The sequence below is a fragment of the Pelophylax lessonae genome (assembly GCF_965119305.1).
Source record: "Pelophylax lessonae genome assembly, chromosome: 7".
In the NCBI taxonomy this organism is placed as follows: Eukaryota; Metazoa; Chordata; class Amphibia; order Anura; family Ranidae; genus Pelophylax; species Pelophylax lessonae.
The window spans coordinates 226,755,512-226,776,089 of record NC_138774.1 but is presented as its reverse complement, the minus strand read 5'-3'; the positions used below and the strand labels follow the sequence as shown (position 1 = coordinate 226,776,089).

At 45.5% G+C, this 20,578-nt stretch overlaps 1 protein-coding gene across 1 annotated transcript in view; it reads right to left on the bottom strand.

Annotated features, from left to right (window-relative positions):
• Nucleotides 1-20,578, bottom strand: part of AR (androgen receptor) — a 350,307-nt gene that overhangs the window by 6,262 nt on the left and 323,467 nt on the right. Inside the window, exons 5-6 of the mRNA XM_082264516.1 lie at nucleotides 3,214-3,358; nucleotides 1,395-1,525 (exon numbers count right to left, since the gene is read on the bottom strand). Coding sequence (XP_082120642.1) covers nucleotides 1,395-1,525; nucleotides 3,214-3,358 — 276 coding nt within the window. The remainder of the gene's footprint in view (nucleotides 1-1,394; nucleotides 1,526-3,213; nucleotides 3,359-20,578) is intronic.

Sequence of the window (20,578 nt, the reverse complement as noted above, 5' to 3'; positions counted from 1 at the left end):
GGCTGTAATTTAGGTGGACCTTCCATTTTCATAAAGAAGAGCTTTGTCTGTAATTATACCCAGTAATCTTGCTTCTTATGGACTTCTTGCTATAGGCTGACAACCCTCCTTTAGTGAGACTTTCAGCACAGGAGCGCTGTCACCCTGTGCTAAGCACCCCCGACCCAGTCCTCTGTATGTCTTCATGCTAGGTACATTTTTGCAGAAGCACCTACTGTCCCGTTAGAATGACAGTGACCCCTGCATAACATTCCAGTTCATTGCCATAGGCATGCACATGGGGTGTGCCTGGGTGCAACTGATCGCTGTGCTCACCTATGTTCGTTGCTCTTTATTTTCACCACAAAGCACTTAGGCGATGCAGTGCAACAGTCTTGTACACCACCTGTACGCTGCAGTATACTACCTAAAGAAGCAAATCTCCGACAACCCTAACGCCAGCAAATGCCCCCTCTGTACAGCACAACGGCCCACCTTGCAACACAGATTTTGGGCATGTACTTTTGTATCCACCTTCTGGGACCAAGTGCTCTCCTTAATTGAACGAGTTACTCTTATCCATCTACCAAAAGACCCTCTCCTACTCATCTTTGGCTATTGGGACAAACAGCTCCAAATCTGAACTAGCCGCCCGACTCCACATCCTCACATATGGATACTCACATGCTTGCTGATAGCACGCAGAGTCATATTGGCAAATTGGATTTCACCGCCGGGTCCGACTATCTCACAGTGGCATCGTGAGCTCCAACATCTTGTAACCACGGACCACTTCAACACGGATTTTAATCTCAAGTCCTCTACTGACCGGTTCTACGATAAATGGCAGGACTATCTGACTTCGCTCCCCCGGGACGCGAAACCAACCTTGATTGATGGTTCTTTCACTTATTCTCCCCCGGTCTAGGGCCCCTTAATGCAGTGGACATGGACATGCTTCCCCAATCCCCCCCCCCCCTCCTACCCCATTTGTTTTTTATGTTTATTATTCCCCCTATTTTTACAATCATTGCATTGGCTGTTATCACAGGTACCTAGCTTTGATCCATCCAACTAGGGTTCTCGTATTTTTGGATTGATTTACTGTTGGTATCTTGCACATACCGTGCCAATTCTCAGTCCAGCATGTTAGTCAGCTGTTTACTACCAAATGTAAAAAAAGTGTTGTTCCTCGTTCTTCCTGTATTCTTCATGTATTGCTCATTGGTCTGAATAAAGTTTATTTAAAAAAAAAAAAAAGCAAATCTCCAATTTTCTATGTCTTGCAAGTCTACTCAAAAGAAATAGCCTGCCCTAATGCAGTGCACCTAAATCCCCTGTAACCTGTTGTGGTAACGCTCATGGTCTAACACAATGAAAAAATGTGAGCGGGGACAATATGTTTCAGTACTTACTAATGCTGAAGAGCAGAAGGGCCTTCATACACAGGAATTCCTCTGGTGTGATCTGTAACCATCCAAATTCTTGTGAGAGGTGACGCATTCGAACACACTGGCTGTACATACGTGACTTGTGCATGCGATACCTATTCAATTAGAGAAGATAAAACTTGTATTTTAAATATCATGTTTGAAATACAATGACAATATAATGTTCTATGCTGTCTGAGCCTATAATAATATGGAGTTACTCTCACCCAACTTCCCCCTCCACCACCACCTCCCTCTTTCTGGCTTCTAGGAAGGCTTTCCACAAGATTTTGGAGGGTGTCTTAGGGAATTTGTGTCCATTAGGCCAAAAGAGCATCTATGAAGCCTGGTACAGATGTTGGGTGAGAAGACCTGGCTCACAATTGGCCTTCCAATTGATCCCAAAGATCAGTAGCGCACCGGTTTGTGCATGCATGGGGGGAACTTTTATTTTGGAAAACTAAAAGAGAAGATCTAGCTCACAACCGGCGATTTATTTCACCCCAGAGGTGTTTAGTAGGGAAGAGGTTTGTGCACGGCACTTGAGAGCAACAACTGGCCTAGTACTCCGGGGCAGCCATGCACCATTGCCTAAAAAAGTCTCTATATGTTAAATGGTGATTGCATGACTATGTACAGTGCCTTGAAAAAGTATTCACACCTCTTGAAATTTTCCACATTTTGTCATGTTACAACCAAAAACTTAAATGTATTTTATTGGGATTTTATGTGATAGACAAACACAAAGTGGCACATAATTGTGAAGTGGAAGGAATATGATTAATGGTTTTCAAAATCAAAATAAATATCTGAAAAGTGTGGCAAACATTTGTATTCAGCCCCCTTTACTCCGATACCCCCTAACTAAAATCTAGTGCAGGGATATGCAAACTGTGGCCCTCCAGCTGTTGCAAAACCACAAGTCCCATCATGCCTCTGCCTCTGGGTGGTATGCTTGTGGCTGTCAAAGTCTTGCTATGCCTCATGGGACTTGTAGTTCTGACACATCTAGAGGGCCACCGTTTGCATATCCCTGATCTAGTGGAACCAATCGCCTTCAGAAGTCACTTAATTAGTAAATAGAATCCACCGGTGTGTAATTTAAGCTCAATATAAACACAGCTGTTCTGTTAAGCCTTCAGAGGATTTTTAGAGAACCTTAGCAAACACACATTATCATGAAGGCCAAGGAACACACTAGACAGGTCGGGGATAAAGTTGTGGAGAAGTTTAAAGCCGGGTTAGGTTATAAAAAAATATCTCAAAATATCCTAAACATACAGCCAGAGCTACAATGGAATGGTTTAGATCAAAGCATATTCATATGTGTTAGAATGGCCCAGTCAAAGTCCAGAGCTAAATCCAATTGAGAATCTGTAACAATACTTGAAAACTGTTGTTCACAGACGCTCTCCATCCAATCTGACAGAGCTTGAGCTATTTTGCAAAGAAGAATGGGCAAAAATGTCCCTCTCTAGATGTTCAAAGCTGGTAGAGACATCCCCAAAAAGACTTGCAGCTGTAATTGCAGTGATAGGTGGTTCTACAAATTATTGACTGAGGGGGGGCTGAATACTAATGCACGGCACCATTTTTAAGATATTTATTGTTAAAAAAATGTTGGTCTATTACATAAAATCCCAATAAAATACAATTACGTTTTTGGTTGTAACATGACAAAATATGAAAATTTCAAGGGGTATGAATACTTTTTCAAGGCACTGTATACTATAGAAAAAAAATAATTTTTTTTGCTGTTAATGTTCTTGAAGAACAAAGATAACACATGCGACAATGAACTTACTCATTGAACACCAAATCTGGAGCAAAGTACAACATTCTTGAGTTGACATTTTTGAACGACCTCCATCCCATGGCAAATATCATAAGGCCCATCCAGGAGTACTGTATGACGGTCATTTGGTCATTTACATGCAGGTTACGGAAACCTAGAGGTGTGGAAAGCAAACAATTGGCACAGGAACAGACAGAAATCTGCAACAGTCACAAACTAACTATAACCAGGTCATAAGGGTTGAAATAGATAGGATATAAAGTGACTTGGGCTTCCTGAGACCTGAAGTCCAAGCATTGCTCGGATGGTCTACGTGTTAACATTTACAGTACAAGTAATATCAGCAGAAAGCACATTGCACTCATAACACAGAATTTAAAATGAAACACTCAACCACTATCGGTATACATTCCAAACACAGAGTTTATTACTAAATAAATACATGACTAGGCCATGGACATGCAGTATTTCAATATTTCTAACAAGAAGTGAATAAACTTTAAAACAAGCTTTCACTGATCTCTGTAGCTGCAGGTACTGTGGAGCAATACATTCTTAAATTGCACAGCAATGCCACTGATAATATTCAAGTTGGCCCTTTCAACAGCTCAGACCCTCTGCTCCTCCTTCCAGGAGTGACTCAGCAGTTTAGGTTCCTCCTTCCAGCAGCGACTCAGCATCCCTCCTCCCCGCAGTATCTTGGTATCAGGGCCAGGATAAAGGGTTGGCAGGAGGGTCGGCTGCCCTGGGTGAAATGGTTTATTGCAGGAATGTGGGTGTCCTGACCCCAACCCTAAGGGAAGGAAGGGGGGGGGGATTGCAGTTTGGCATTTTTGCCCTTGGCACTGGATGGCCTTGTCCCAGCACTGCTTGATACTCTGACTTATCCTGCTCCCCTCCCAGCAGTGACTCAGCAACTCAGCTCACCCTGCCTCCCTGTTCTAGGGCTTCTGCCCTGTGTTTACATTAGATAAAGGAAGGCTGCTGAGTAACCATTAGGGGAGAGGTGGTGATGATGGGAGGGGGAGCAGGGGAAGCTTAGCTGCCGAATCACTGCTGAGAGGAGGGAGCAGGGAAAGCTGAGCTGGAAAGTCACCAATGGGAGAGGGAAGTTGAGCTGCTGTCTCACTGTTGAGAGAGAGAGAGAAGGGGCAGTTAAAGCGGAGCTCAACGCTCCGCCATCCCCCCCAAAAAAAAAAATTTAGCCAGCAGCTACAAATACTGCAAATGCCGACTTTTAGTATAAGGATACTTACCTGCCCCGGTATCCAGTGATGTCCTCACCCAAGCCAATTCTTCCATCGGCTTCAGGCGCGGGCGTCGGCATCTAAAGTAAGGGAAACAGGAAGTGAAGCCTTGCGGCTTCACAGTCGGTTGCCTACTGCACATGCGCGAGTCGTGCCACGCCTTTTGATTGGTTCTGTATTATGGGACCTGTGATGTGTCCCAGAAGACTGCAGGGGGAGGATGGGGGGGGGGGGAACTTCCAGCTGAGTTTGCCGGGATCTGATCTGAGCCGGAATGGGTACCAGGTACCCGCTCCCACCCAAAAAGTGCCAAATGTGGCAGTGGAGTTCTGGAAGGGTACAACAAGCTGAGTTTCCGCTTTTGGGTGGAGTTCCGCTTTAAGCAACTACTAGAAGGGAATTGGGGTTTTCTGAGACTCTGAATCAGAGTCACTCCTGGGAGGGGAAGCGAAAGGGGGGGGGGGGTAATATTTTGCCGAGTCACTACTGAGAAAGGGATAAGCAAGGTGAACTGAGCTGCTGAGCGAGAGACTTGTATACTTATACTTGTGTAACATCAGCACTTCTGCTGCAACCTTGAAGGATGAATTGCTCTACAGTACCTTCAGCAACAAGAGATCAGTTAGGGCTGGTTTTAAAGTTCATTTACTTCAAGAGTAGACCTGCTGAGAGAAAGACTTGAAGGATTCTAGTGCTTGTGCTGTGAAATTTGAGAATGCATTGCTCCACGGTACCTGGAGCTATAGGGGCAGGTGAGGACTTGTTTTAAAGCTCTTTCTCTTTAGCTTTAGCTGTTGATTAGTAAATGTTTATGCCTTCTTCTGAAACAATTTAGAGATCTGTAAGCCTGGTACACACTAGAAGTGTTTTTAATTCAACGGAGCGGGCTGGACAAAAATAAACTGAAGAGCTCGGGAGAAGATCCTGTACTTACAAGCTGATGTTAGTACAGTGAGACCATATAATACATTTTATTTTATCGGCTACTACAATGTCCTTGTTATGTGGAATACTGTAGACCCCAAATTGTTTTGAACATCTTGATACATACAATCTCGGTGAAATAAAAATTATAATATAAAGTACAGCTGTGTATTCATATAAAACACCTTTATTGTTGATCAAATCTATGACATGCCTCCAAACCGCCCTGTGTGCCCCACTCTCAAATATTAAAAATCTGCTAACGGCTTGTTCACACTAGTGGTTGGGGGAGGTAAAATTCTGTGTTTGAGCTGCGCTTTTACTGCCTCGCCACATCTCCCCCCTTTAGCTGCAGAGGCAGCGGTCAGGGGTATACAAAGCAATGGCGGTGCAGCCATGGCAGCAATTATACCCCTTCACTTTTGGCGGGCACTACTGTCACCAAAAGCAACCCACTCAAAGGAATGGGGCCGCTCTGCAACCAACCCACACGACTGTGGCATGCTAGTGCAGCCTTCAACAGGTTAAACCAGGCAGGGAGGCGTTACCTCCTCACTACCTGTCCAATGCTCTCCAAAGAGCGATCCAAACACAGATCGCTCTTCAGAGGGAGAAGCTTGGAAGAACGGCACGTTGCAGTACGGTGCGCTTTGAAACTCCATTCATTTGACTGGACTGTAATACGCACCGGACCTTGCTAAAAGTGGCGCTTGCACTACTTTTAAAAATGCACCACACCAAACCACATAGAACTGCCCCACCATGAGATTTGGTGCCCGCAAACGACCTGCATTTGGGATCTGCGTTTGGGGTGCTATTACCAAAACATTGGCCCCCGCATGCAGATCATAGGGGCAATGCTTATGAACGCGGTGTGGGAAACGCGCACCGCGCTCTGGTGTTGACTGGCCCTAAGGCTCCATTCACACTTCACGATTTGGAATCGCGGGAAGCATTGCCGCGTTCTGCCCGTGAAGCCAAACTGCATGACAATTGCATCAGAATCGCAATCAGGTTTGGGGTGCCATTGAAGGATAATGACACCCCAAATGGGAATGTGATTCTGCCACAATCGACTGCCCAGCAATCACAGCAAGCCCCTCATTTAAAAATCGCATGAAGCTTGTTGCCTGAAAAGGAGCAGAAGCTTCTTTCCGGTGACAAATGCGAATAAAGCAGCCCATTCAAGGGAATAGGCTATTCAATTGCTGAATCGGGTGAAAATCGCCATGTCAAATTCACGTAATGGGAATGCTCGTTCCTACTAAGCAATACCGTGAATGGGCCCTTAGCCCTCGTTCACACTGATGTGACAGTTCCAAATCGCAGGACAAGTCGCACACTATTGCCAGCAATGGAACTGTTCATATTGCTTCGACTCATGTTGCAGCGACTTTGAAAAAAGTTCCTGCTCTACTTTTTAGCAATTTAATTGCGACCTGCATAGACTTCTGTTAAATAGAGTGGCGAGCCGCAATGAAATCGGAGGTGCAAATCGCACTGATCTGCGACTTTGAAAGCGCAATTTCAAAGCCGCACTGGTGTGAATGGGCCCTAAGCCCTCGCTCCCACTGGAGCGATTTGTTATGTGATTTGACAGGTCAAACCGCATGACAAGTCGCAGCCTATTGCCGGGAATAACACTCTTCCAATCGGTGCAACACCGACTTTGCAGCCCCGCACCGATTTGCAAAAGTAGTTACTGCGTTTTTGAGCGCGATTCACTAGACATCTGTGCAGATGTCTTTCAGCCCTCGTTCGCATTGAAGAGATCTGTGGTGTGATTTGACAGCTAAAATCGCATGACTAGTCGCAGCTCATTATGGCACCGTTCCAATCAGTGCGAAGCTGACTTTGCGGCACTGCACTGATTTGCAAAAGTAGTTCCTGCACTACCTTTGGCGATTTCGGGTGTGACTGTGCATGAAGCTGCACAGATGTCTTTCAAGTCAAACCTGAAGTTGTGCGATTTCAAAGCCTCGTTCCATGTGAATGGAGGCTTAAGCTGGATACACACTATACAACTTTTGTTGTCAGATTTCCTTTAGATTTACCTTTTCTATGTAGTGGAAGGGCAGGCCTGATTGCATACAAATTGAAAGTGTTTAGGTCTGACCTCATACTATGTGGTTTTGGTAAATCTAAAGGAAAAAATCTGAAGAAAATTGTATAGTGTGTATGGCCCATTAGACAGACAAAGGTTCTGTCGCCGTTTGAAGAAGCACATGGAGATGTAGATAGAACATGGCTTGGCATACAAAGGGTCTCTGCACAGGTGTGGGGCTGATTACCAGGTGGGGGTTTTCCCCAGCAAAGGGCCATCAGTCAGCTTCATACAGATTGGAACACCAGGAGAGCGTCTGTTCTGATCATACAGCAAAGTGTACCGACTAGATTAGCGCCTGATGGCGAATGCGTCCTGACCAGGCCACCGGCGGGATTTCCATCCTAACACAGACTGTTGGGTGGAGCTGACCAATCATGGCCAGGGGGGTGAATATTTTCCCCTGTATTGAAGTAATGCTGTCACCCCTGAATAAGAAACCTGCTGGAAAGAACTTTCTGTTAAATAATATTGGGCGGAAATGCCCTTAAAACGCAAGCTGGCGAGTCAACTTGACGCAAAACCTCACAAATGGTGCTTGGAGACAGCAAAAGTGGAGTCTGCTGCCTGATCCTCGCTGAAATGTGAGTTTTTTAATGAACGGTCTGTGGCTCACGCACACACAGGCGCATTGTAGGGCGATTGGCTGTACGGTGTAAAATACGTCCATATTTGCCATATCTGCATACTTCTGCCCATAGTAATGTATTGCACAATTCGCTATGCTTGTGTGATTGCTGGTGCTTGCATTTATATGAGTGTGTTTTCCCAAATTGTGGGAGGCTTATGTTGCTGGGAGGGATCTGCTGTTGTGAATCGGGTCTATTGTTTCTGCTGGGGGATCTGTTGTTACTGGGGCAGAACTATTGTTGTTGAGAGGGGATTTTGTTGTGGGGGGTCTATTGTTACCTGGAGCATATATTGTTCTTTGGGGGGGGGGTATGTTGCTGGGAAGAATCTACTATTGTGAGTGAGGTCCAATATTGCAGGGGTGGATCTATTGTTACTGGGAGGGGATTTTATTGTGGGGGGATCTTTTGTTGCTAGGAAAATCAATTGTTGCTGGGTGGTGTTCTTATGTTGCGGGGGGGGGGGGATTGTTGCTAGGAAGGATCTTCTGTTGTGTGTGGTGTCTATTGATGCTGGCTGCTGGGAGATCTATTGTTGCTGTGGTGGATGTATTGTTGCTGGGGGTGAGGGGGTATTTGTTACTGGGAAGGATCTACTGTTGTGAGTGGAGTCTAGTGTTGCTGGCTTTTGCAGGGTCTTTTGATGCTGGCTGCTGGGGATATTTTGTTGTTGGGATCTATTTTTGCTGGTGGGGGATCTATTGTTGCTTGGGGCAGGGGGGTTCATTGTTGCTGGGAAAGATCTACTGTTGTGAGTGGAGTCTATTGTTGCTGGGGGTTTTTGTTGTGGGGGGGGGGGGTTTGTTCTCATTAACAAATTCCATAAAAATGTACTTAGTACCACAAAAATGGTACTTGGTTCTGTGTTTTCTTAAAGGGGCGGTGCTAGAGGTGGAGCCAAGGGCAGAAGGGAGTACTTGCACATACCCACAAAAAGCCCTGAATACACCCATATGTGTGCTTTTGTAAAGGCAAGTCCCAATGTATAAATGCTTATTGCAGCATATACTTTAATACATGTCTATGGGCAGAACTATGCAGCATTTCTATGGGCAGAACTATGCAGCATTTCTATGGGCAGAACTATACAGCATTTCTATGGGCAGAATTATGCAGCATATGTGGCTCACAGGAATTGCAAATACAAGTGAATTGTATGCTCTACGGCCATATGTACTACAGTACCTTCCTATGTGTGAGCCCCCATACTTTATGCAAAATGGAGCCATTGAAAGACTCCGTACACCATGGCTGGAATATGGGGTGTACCCGCAGCAGTTAAAGTGAGAGCAGTTCTTAAAGGGTCAGTGCCACAATTTACTGTAGCCTTTGTAAGCCGTGTGCATGTAATTTGGGACACTTAAATAAAGAAAGGCATTGCTGTAACAAGTGAGAGATCTGTTGTTGGGGGTCATTACCCCACCGGGCAAGCCTTCTATGTGCCCTAACAGAATTTGCCAATTAAGTCTTCCATGGACTGGTGCAAAGGCCATTTGGCAATGGTAACCCCCAGCTACTAAGAGCCAACATTTAATGTCGTTGAAGAGCTAATGGCGGTCTAGAAGCAGGAATGTTATTGCTACTATCAACACTGGTGAAATTAGACCCACTGATTTTAGACAAGAAATGTTGCCATTGAACAGACAAGGACTCACTGCTCAAGGTGGTGTAATTGCCTGATGACTCACAAAGGTGCATGCCCCGGCTCGCCTCCGTGAAATCTTGATAAAAGAAAAGGAATTGGCAGCACTCCAGGTTGAGTCAAAATCCAGATTTATTGACTGGACATCCAAATTATGACAATCGTGACAAGGTAGACGCGTTTCACACACTGACTGTGTGCTTAATCATTACAAAAGGTAATGATTTATCAAGAAATATTGCCAACTGGTGATGCAAACGTCTTTCTAACTGCTTTTGAACGGACTGCTTGGCGGGAAGGATGGCCCAAAGAATGATGGTCGGAATAGCTATGACCCCTTTTTGATGGTAATCAGGTGGCCTACTGAGTGATGGGTCAAAGTCACAATTCCTATGACAAGGCTAAAGGCAAATTTCAGATAATGCAGAAGATTCATCGCAACTACCAGAGCCAGCGAGCCTCAGTTGAGTAAAGGACATTTCTCCTAGGAACAAGTGGATGTGTGTTGTCAGGAAGATGAAAACTCCAGTGGTGGTGTGGCTTGGACTCCCCAGGAGATGTGGGGGTGCTTCAGGCCATGTTTGAAAGCCATGGAAGCAAGTGCGTTGCTTTTGGTGCAGGGAGTGGGAACATGCCATTGTCAAGGGGCCTCTGTTCCTGGATAGAGTGAAAGGTAACCTGGCCAGGCAGAGGTCTGTGGTTGCCCACCAAGTATGCATTGATAAGGTCATTTTCAAAAACTTCAAGAATCCAATTTTAAGCTTGCTACTCTTTCACCTTGTGGCCATATCTGTGGAATGACAAGTCTAAAACAAAAAGAGACGTTGACAAGAGTCTTCGCAAGCCCAACGTTCTCAAACGAAGAAGGTGACAACTGCAGAGGTGGATGGTAAGTCTTCAGGAAAGCTAGTAATGTGAAGTGCTAATCTAAATGTATAGGGGTGACCACAGAGAAAAGTGGGTCGTTTTCCTTCGCAAAGGTGTCTTGTGCAGCATAGGAAACCTCAGAAGAGCCAGGAGTTCTGGGGCTTTCTCTGGCGGGCGAAAGTGTTCCCTCAAAAATAGAAGTTTAGAAGCATGGGTTAGATGAAGAGCCACAGCCTCATAGCATTGACATTGTGGTAATGCAGTCTGCTATGACTAAACTTGAGGTTTACCAAACTGACAATGTCCCTGGGGAGGTTGTAGAGTAGGTTGTTGTCGGATTCAGAGAGGATGATTAGGTCTGATGATCGTGGGATACAGGGTACCAGGCTATGGTGTCAGCTGTAGGCAGAGTTGTATAAAGTACTCGAAACCCATACTTGAGTAAAAGTACAAGTGCTCGATCAAAAAGTGACTTGAGTAGAAGTGGAAGTGCTCGATCAAAAAGTGACTTGAGTAGAAGTACTAAAGTATTCAACATTTTTTGTACTTAAGTATTGCAAGTAGTTTTTTTTTTTTTAAATTTTGCTACTCAAGTACTGAAAGTAAAAGTACAAGTACTGTGTTATGTAGTTATTAAAGAAAGAAGTCAAAAGTTTGAACATCATATTGTTTTTTATCATTTCAAATGCAGCTTTTATTTATACATACAGTAGCATTTATTTTCATATGCGCTGATAATACACATGTTTTGAGCTTCATGAAACCTGCCATCTACTGTTCTGGCAGTGGTAATTTTTATAATTGTAACGAGTAACTATGCAGCACAAAAAAAAAATATCGGAGTAGAAGTATTGAAATCATCGAAAAAATGTAGTGAAGTAAAAGTGGAAGTAGGAGAAAAAAATTCTACTCCAGGAAAGTACAGATACCGCCTTTTGGTACTTAAGTACAGTAGTGAAATAGTTCTACTTAGTTACTATACATCTCTGGCTGTAGGGGATACAACCCACAGTTCTGAAGAGGTGCCTTGTTTTAGAGATGCACTGTCTAACATTATATCAAATGAGGCTCTCCCCATGCTTAATAAGTGAGCAAACACAGGGAGTTGGGAGTTATTAAAACTGCAACAGTACCACTTTATTGAAACCTAGCACACTTACATGTAAGAAACGAGAGCATGGAGAAGCCAAGGTAGACCTGCAGGCATAGGATGAAATGCAACATGTTTTAGGGGCTCCACTCCCTTTGTCAAGCCTTTTTTTAGGGGCTCTGCTCCTGAAAGGCGTAGAGGTCCCACCCACCCCTGACATCACTGGCTGGATTTGACAACTTGTCTTTCTTCCACTGCAGCTGTATACAGAGCAGACAATTTGCCCACCAATCCCTGGCTATGCTAGGCGTTCCTGTAACATACACTGCTGCCTATCCTACTCGGTAGCCATTGTGTATTCATCACCCTATGCCTGTCAGTCTGCCTTGGCTTCTGCATGCTCTTTATCTAGTTTCTTACTTGCTGTATGGAGATCCATCCCAGATCTGGCCAAGGAGCTGCAGGAGTCAAGTGAACCCCATCTCCCCCCCCCCCATTTCTATCCTCCATTTTGGACACCACACATATAGACTATAGACGGTTGCTTTTGTGAGAAGCGCTGAGTAAGCAGTGTATACTTGGTGTGCGCACTCTGTATGCTGTTGAATTCCTCCTATGCTTAGTCAAATGAGGGTCCCTAGAAGGGTTATAATCATGGATATGGGGGTTCCTTAAGACAGACATACTGAAATAAATGTCTAAAATCCTGAATGTTCTTCCATTGTTGGATGGATTGATAATATAGAGTACTAATAAGTGGATAAAATGTGTTACAGGCTTTACTGAACAAAGGTAGATGAGATCGGGTCTGGAGAGTTCGATGTTTGTTTAGATAATACGGGAACAGCCCAGATATGACCGGTGGGGGGGACGGTTTGTCCAATGGATGCAGGGGGTACAGAGTGACTTGTAATGGAGGATGCAGGGGTGCAGAATGTGGGTTAGTGAAGGGATGCAAGGGGAGCAGAGAGTTCAAGTATTGGGTATGCATGGGGTGCAGAGTGTAGGGGTAAAGGGGGGAGGCAGGGGTGCAGAATGTGGGATAGTGAGGGAAGTAGATTATTAGGGGATACAGAGTTAAAGCGTTTGTTCCACCAACAGTTCATATTCCTGATATGTGCCTTCTGTACCATGTACAGTACTTGTATGAGAAAATATCCAGTTATTTGTATTGCTTCCTTTCTGTGACATCTCTGGTGTTCCTGCCAGTCCCTCTGCTGTCCTATTAAAAACTGACCACACTAAGCAGGAGAACATAACGTAGTCAGGTCTATAGCTATGCTGGGAACTCGGTATGCTCTCCTCCAATGATCATAATTGTCCTGACCCCCCCCCCCCCCCCCGCTGTACAGCCATTCACTGGGAAGCTCAGTGTACTGCTGTTCTCCCCCCCCCCCCCCCCCAGCTCATATATGCAGCTGAGAACAGAGCTAATCACTTCTAAAAAGGGAAAAAATATGTTTATAATGTGTTTTTTTTTTTTTTTTTTTTTAATATCTACACACAAATGTTTTGCCTTTTCATTTCTATTTTAAACGGAACAGGTTGTATTTTACAAGGTGATAGTTTACAAACCCTTTAAAGCGGAGTGCTAGTCGTTTTTAGGTTTATTAGAAGTCAGAAGCTACAAAAAGCGTAGCTGCTTACTTTTAATAAACACACTCTCTCCTGTCCAGCGATGCGGCCGTCTGAAGCCTCGCTCCTCTCTCTTGCCTCTCCCTGGCGCCGGCATCACAAGTGTTGGCACCCGGCTGTGACCGCTTGCAGCTTCACAGCCAGGTGCGCAGGCGTGCGTTGCGCTGCGCTTCCTCAGTGGCCAGGCAATCTTCTGGGATCTGTGACATGTCCCAGAAGATTGCAGGGAGGGGGAGAAGAGAACTTCCGCTTGAGCTGCCTAGGCAGCTGAGCGGAAGTGGGAGCGGGTACCTGTTAATCTAGGTACCTGCCCTCCACCCCTAAAAATTACATACCAAATGTGGCATGTAAGAGGAGTGCTTAAAGCGGAAGTTCCACTTTTGGGTGGAACTCCGCTTTAAGGTGATGCAGTAGTTCAGGGTGTTGAGGTAGTGCATGGGGGGCAGAATGTGGGATAGTGGGGGATGCAAGGAGAGCAGAGAGTTGGAGTATTGGGTATACATGGGGTGCAGAGTGGTTTGGTAAAGGGGGAAGCAGGGGAGCAGAATGTGGGATTGTGAGGGATGTAGAGTGTTGGAGTATTAGGGTATACAAAGTTAAGGTGATGCAGTAGTGCATGGGGTGCAGAATGTGGGGGATGCAAGGAGAGCAGAGAGTTGGAGTATTGGGTATACATGGGGTGAAGAGTGTTGGGGGTGAAGGGGGAAGCAGGGGTGCAGAATGTGGGATTGTGAGGGATGTAGAGTGTTGGAGTCTTAGGGGATACAAAGTTAAGGTGATGCAGTAGTGCATGGGGTGCAGAATGTGGGGGATGCAAGGAGAGCAGAGAGTTGGAGTATTGGGTATACATGGGGTGAAGAGTGTTGGGGGTGAAGGGGGAAGCAGGGGTGCAGAATGTGGGATTGTGAGGGATGTAGAGTGTTGGAGTCTTAGGGGATACAAAGTTAAGGTGATGCAGTAGTGCATGGGGTGCAGAATGTGGGGTAGTGGGGGATGCAAGGAGAGCAGAGAGTTGGAGTATTGGGTATACATGGGGTGAAGAGTGTTGGGGGTGAAGGGGGAAGCAGGGGTGCAGAATGTGGGATTGTGAGGGATGTAGAGTGTTGGAGTCTTAGGGGATACAAAGTTAAGGTGATGCAGTAGTTCAGCGTGTTGAGGTAGTAGGGTATGCAGGGGATGCAAGAAGGTGTTCTCTGAAAAAAGTAAAACATAAAGTTCAGAATGTAAGATTTGGAGGTAGGGGGGTAGCTGGATGAAGTTGTATCCCTATTATTATGAAATTGGGGTACCCCCTTAGTCCGGACAAGCAGGGTCATTTTGCTCAGTTTTGTCTTTTATCCACAAGGAAGGTATTGAATAGTTATATATGGTTGCGCAACAGCATTAATATTGTGTCTTGGACATTGTATGTATCACAAAAAATGTTTTGTCTATGGTAGTCTCCATAACAATTAGGTTGTAGGAGTTGGTTGTTGTATTTGAGAAGACTCCAGACCACATTGAAACTAGTATTCCTTTTATTTTATTTTGGGAGTATAAAATATTTTTTACTTGTCCTATTTCTTATTGCTCTTCTTCCTAGAATGTTAGTAATGCGATATATTTTTTTTTTTTTTACGTTCTATTCAATTAACCACTTGACCTTCAGAAGATTCACCCCCTCCCCCTTTGCGATATGGCACTGCATTACTTTAACTGACAATTGTGCAGTCATGCGACACTTTACCTGAATAAAATTTGTCGTCTTTTTTTTTTTCCCCACAAATAAAGCTTTATTTTGTGGTATTTGATCACCTCTGCGTTTTTAAACTATACACAATATTTTTTTACTTTCTGCTATAAAACCCATCCAATAAAGAAATCAAATTTCTTAAAAAATTAGGTCAATATGTATTCTGCTACAAGTTTTTGGTAAAAACAAAATCACAATAAGCGTATATTGATTGGTTTACGCAAACGGTATAGCGTCTACAAACTATGGGATATATTTATAGATTTTTATTTTATTTTTATTTTTTTAAACTAGTAATGGTGGTGATCAGCGACTTGTAGCAGAACTGATATTACGGGCAGACAATCCTGACGCTTTGCCTGGAACCAGTGACACTGGTACAGTGATCAGTGCTAAAAATATGCACTGTCACTGCACTAATGACACTGGCTTGGAAGGTATTAAACGGGTGATCAAAGGGTTAAATGTATGCCTAGCCAGTGTTTGTGTGTTTAAAGTGATTGTAAACGATCACCTTGATAAGCTGGCTACACATTATACAAATTTTATACAATTTTTTTTCTTTTGTACAATTTCCTTTTTTAGATTTACCAAAACCATATAATAGACCAGACCTACACACACTTTGCAATTGTATGCAATCAGGCAGGCTCTTGCACTACATAGTTTTAAAGATAAAGCTAAAGGAATTTGAACAACATAAGTTGTATAATGTGTATCCAACTTAAAACAACCCATTCAGTTTAAAATATAAATGAAAGGTAAAACATTTTTATATAGATATAAAAATAAATTATAAGATGGGATTTTTGACACCATAAAATCAATTTCTCTGATGTTCACTGACAGACACAGCTCCTGACCTTCTTGGTCATTAGGTTATACTGCCCCCTACAGGAGTAGGACACTAGGCAGAAAAAGAACATGACTACGCCTATGGGCAGTCCCAGGAGGTATACTCCGAAACCCCCCCCCCTCCTCTACTATAGGTACTCACTTTTGTTACAAGCAGTGTCAGAAGAATTACAATTCCATAGAGGGATGGGTGCTGTGTCCGTCGATGAACATCAGAGAAATGGATTTTACGGTAAGTCAAAAATCCAATTTTTTTCTCTTTCGTTCATTGACGGATATAGCTCCTGATCTTCTTGACCATTAGGACATCCCAAAGCCGTGTCAAACATGAGGGGTGGGAACAGCAAGAAAAAATACCCAAGGCTAAATCGTAGCCAACCAGATAACAGGAGCTCAACAAAAACAGCTGGAGCCCACCAGAAAAATAGTACACCCCAAAGAGGGAACAAACCCCCTAAACAGCAGTGTGCAAAACCTTGCAGCCAAAAGAAACATCCACAGATGCCAACACATCCAATTTATAAAATTTTGTGAAAGTGTGCACCGACGACCAAGTAGCTGCCTTGCAAACCTGCGTCACTGACGCCTGATGACGGAAGGCCCAAGAAGCACTAAGCATCTGCGTAAAGTGTACCTTCACAGGGATAGGAGGAACCTGGCCCCTAATCGAATAGGCCGGAGTCACCCTCTGTCTGATCCATCTAGAAATGATGAATCAGATAGTTCTTTTCGAGCCCTATCCGTAAGTACAAATAGTGAGTCTGACTTCCTAAAAGACTCCATAGCTGCCAGGTACACCCAAATAGCCCGAACCACATCCAGGAAATGCAATTTCCTTACAATGTTTTGGCCTGGGACACGGGGAAGGCAACACAATGTCCTCATTTAGATTGAAATCAGAGACAACCTTTGGAAGGAACGATGGACAGAGGCGAAGAACCACCTCTTTGTGGACCACCAAACAAGAGGAACCACAAGACATCGCCGCCAATTCCGACACCCTGCGCGCAGAGGTGATAGCCACCATGAAGGCCACCTTCTGGGATAGCGTAAGCAGGGGTATCTCCCATATATTTTCAAAGGGAGGCTTCTGTGGAGCTGAAAGCACCAAGTTGAGATCCCAAGGCGGTAGTGGGGACCGCACTGGTGGATTCAAATTTCAAGCCCCCTGAAGAAAAGTAAGCACCAGAGAGTGCGTGGCCAGGGTTGTTAAAAGAAGACCGCCAAGGCCAACACCTGGCTCGAATAGTACTCAAGGCCAACTTCTGCTCAACGTCCTGTTGAAGGAAGGTCAAGACCCGAGCCACCGAAAAGAGCGAGGGTGAACACCAAGCGACTCACACCATGAAATGTATGCTTTCTACGTATGATGGTAGATCTTCCTAGCTTTCAGTAGTATAGTATCCTTCAGCACCTGGCTTTCAACAGACAAGCCGTCAAAGCCAGCGAATGTAAAGCCAGATGAAAGATTGGCCCTTGGGACAGCAGATCCTCCCTGAGAGGTAGTCTCCAAAGGGTGTCAAGGACCAGCGGCACCAGGTTGGTGTACTGGGACTGGTGAGGCTAGTCCGGGGCCACTAGAATGACCGGAAATTCCTTCTGCCTCGATCCTGCGCAAGAGTCTCGGCAGAAGCTTGAGAGGGAAGGCATAAATCAGACGATACTGGCCCCAGGGGGCCACCAGCGTGTCTGTGTCATCCACTAGTGACTATGTCACAAACCTTTGCACCTTCTTTTGAGTCCGGACACCAACAGATCCACCTCGGGGGTGCCCCAACAGAAACACAGCTGAGGAAACGCCTCTCGTGGCATTGTCCGATTTGGATTTGCACCGGACAACCCTGAAGGCGATTTGTCCAGTGATGCAGGCACAACCTGATTGCTCAGGGTTCCAGGACATTTAATCGGGAGTCTGGACTCTTCCAGTGTCCAAACTCCCTGAGCGGCGTTCTGACCCAGGACAACTTTCCACCCGGACAGACTGGCATCCGTGGTAACCACTGTCCAATACGGGGGGGGGGGGGGGAGATTTGCCCTGGCGAAGACCTGGAGAGCAAAGCCACAAGATCAGAGACCCTTTTGTTTTTTGGCTCAGCTGGATTTCATTGTCCAGAGACTTCAGAAACTTGTCCTATTTGGCCAAGATCTCCCTTTGCAGTGACCTCGTATGGAACTGTGCAAACGGGCCTGCCTCGAAGGTAGAAACCATCAGGCCCAGCACCCTCATGCAAGTCCGGAGGGACGACCACCTGCTGGACAGCAAGAGATGAATTGCAGCATGCAACTTCTGAAGCTTGTCCATAGGAAGAAATACTGTGGCTAGAACTGAGTCCAGAGTCAAACCCAGATAGTCCAGTTTTGTGGAAGGAACCAGAGCAGACTTCTGATAATTCAGAAGCCCGTCAAACTCCCTCAGAGTCCGTATAGTGATGTGCACATTGTCCATCAGAGCAGTAGGAGACTGCTCACAAGAGAAGGTTGTCAAGGTAGCCCAGCACTGCGATCCCTCGCTGAGAGGACCCCACCAGAGTCACCACCCCACCAGGCAGTCACCGGCAGCACCTGGATCAAAGCACTCCACCTTCAGCATCCAGGAAGGATAGAGGCCCAGGGTTCAGCACCAGGGGATAAGGAGGGGCTCCCACAGCTAAAAACGCTGCCCAGAAGGCCCCTTAGTAATGGCCGCTATTGATTTTAATGCATGACCAATGAAAAATGGCCACCGCGGCTACACAAACATGGCCGCCAGCCTAAACAGCAAATGGGCTACAACAAAATGGCAGCCCAGCGTGGCACCACAAGGCTCCCTTGGACCCAGGAGAGACACAGATCAGGAAGGGGGGCCATGACAGGAGCCGCTACCAGGTACAGCCCCCCCCCCCCACAGGCCAGTCACCGACAGCACACCCTGTCCCAGTCCCAGGAGGTAGCCAGACCACCATACAACCCCAGCATGGAAAAAGGGGACAGATGGGGGGGGGGGGGAGTACAGATGACCAACAGGACCCTCAGACTCGGGGAGGGGCCCGCGCCCACCCTAAAACACTACCAGGGGAGCGGGGGGACAACTACTCACCATACCCGGAATCAGGCAGGCACCCCTCCAGACGGAACCTCCTCGCCATCTAAATGGGGGGCTGTCGGCCAGGAGACCAGGAGCCCCAGACCTGTTCTTATGCAACCTCGCAAGGCGTTTAACTCACAGGCCAGCCCTCGTCCAGTGGGGCTATGTCGCAGCTGGTCTAGTGCAGAGCTGAGGTATGCGTGCACTCGCTGGCCGAACTGGGGTGACCACTGGATCTATATTATCAAGCCCGTCGCCCAGTCTGGCAGTTGATTTGTAGATCTCACAGGAAAAAAACAGGAGAAAAAGTCTTATCTAAAAAGAAAAAAATAGCCAGGACCAGAGATCCCAGCAAGGAACTAGGTCCCTTCTACTGACTAGGTAGAAAAAAACTGTGTACCTATAGCAGAGAAGGGAGTATACCTCCTGGGACTGCCCATAGGCATAGTTAAATTCTTTTTCTGCCTAGTGTACTACTCAGTAAATCAGGAGCTGTGTTTGTCAAGTCCCTTTTCCCCCTTTTTTTTATTTTTTTATAAGTGATCACATTCCCTCTGTTCTCTGCTGCATCTGAGTTTCCCAGTGAATGGCTGTGCAGGGTGTGTGTGTCAGGACAAGCCTGATCATTGGAGGAGAGTACGTTGAGTTCCCATCATAGCTAGAGAACTGACCACACTGTGCTCTCCTGCCTAGTGTGGTCAGTCTTTATTAGGAAAGCAGAGGGACTGGCAGGAACACCAGGGATTTCACAGAAAGGAAGCAATACAAAGAGAACAGGATACTTTCCCATACAAGTACATGGTACAGCAGGCACATATCAGGAATATGAAGTGTTGGGGTAACAAACACTGTACCTGTGTGCTGCTTTCACTAGGGGAAGAAATAGATTTTATGCAGGAACACAGAATCCCCGTCAGAACTGAGATTCAGAACTGAGATATGCCTTGTTTACATAGGCATATGTCGTTTCTCTGTGTATTGCCGAAGATCTGTGGGTGCCAGGGGACATCGAGTGCCCGGCACCCGCAGATCATCTTCTGCTGTGAATGCGTGTGTGCACCCCCTGCAGCCTAGAGTCCAGAATCGCATAAATATACATAATCCGGCACGCGGCTGCCGCCCTGTAACAGTAAAACTGCTATGGGACGGACGGCAAGCGGTTGTAAAGTTGTCAAACATGACAATTACATTGTTAATGCTCAGCAGCAGAAAACAGCTGTTCTTCTAAGGTTCCGTACACACAAGAATTTGGTAAAAACCTTTTTACTTGTAAATGTAAAAACGTGCTAATGAGCTTTCTCGAAGACCTCTATGCACTTTTCAGCTCCCATCTTGAAGTAATGAATTTAGATTTTTATAACTGTGCTGATTGTACAATTGAACCGAAAAATGTGCTGACCAGCTACCGTGTCTGAATTTTTGCCGTAGCGAGTCTTGGCTGAAGAATACGAGTTCTGAACTGTTTTCTGTAATACATCAATCTCCCTATGACTCAAAGTCGGCATTCTGATTTTATCAGTTTTAACATTTCACAAAATGAATTCTGTAGAAGATTCTACCTTGTGGAACCCTATTTTTCAATTTC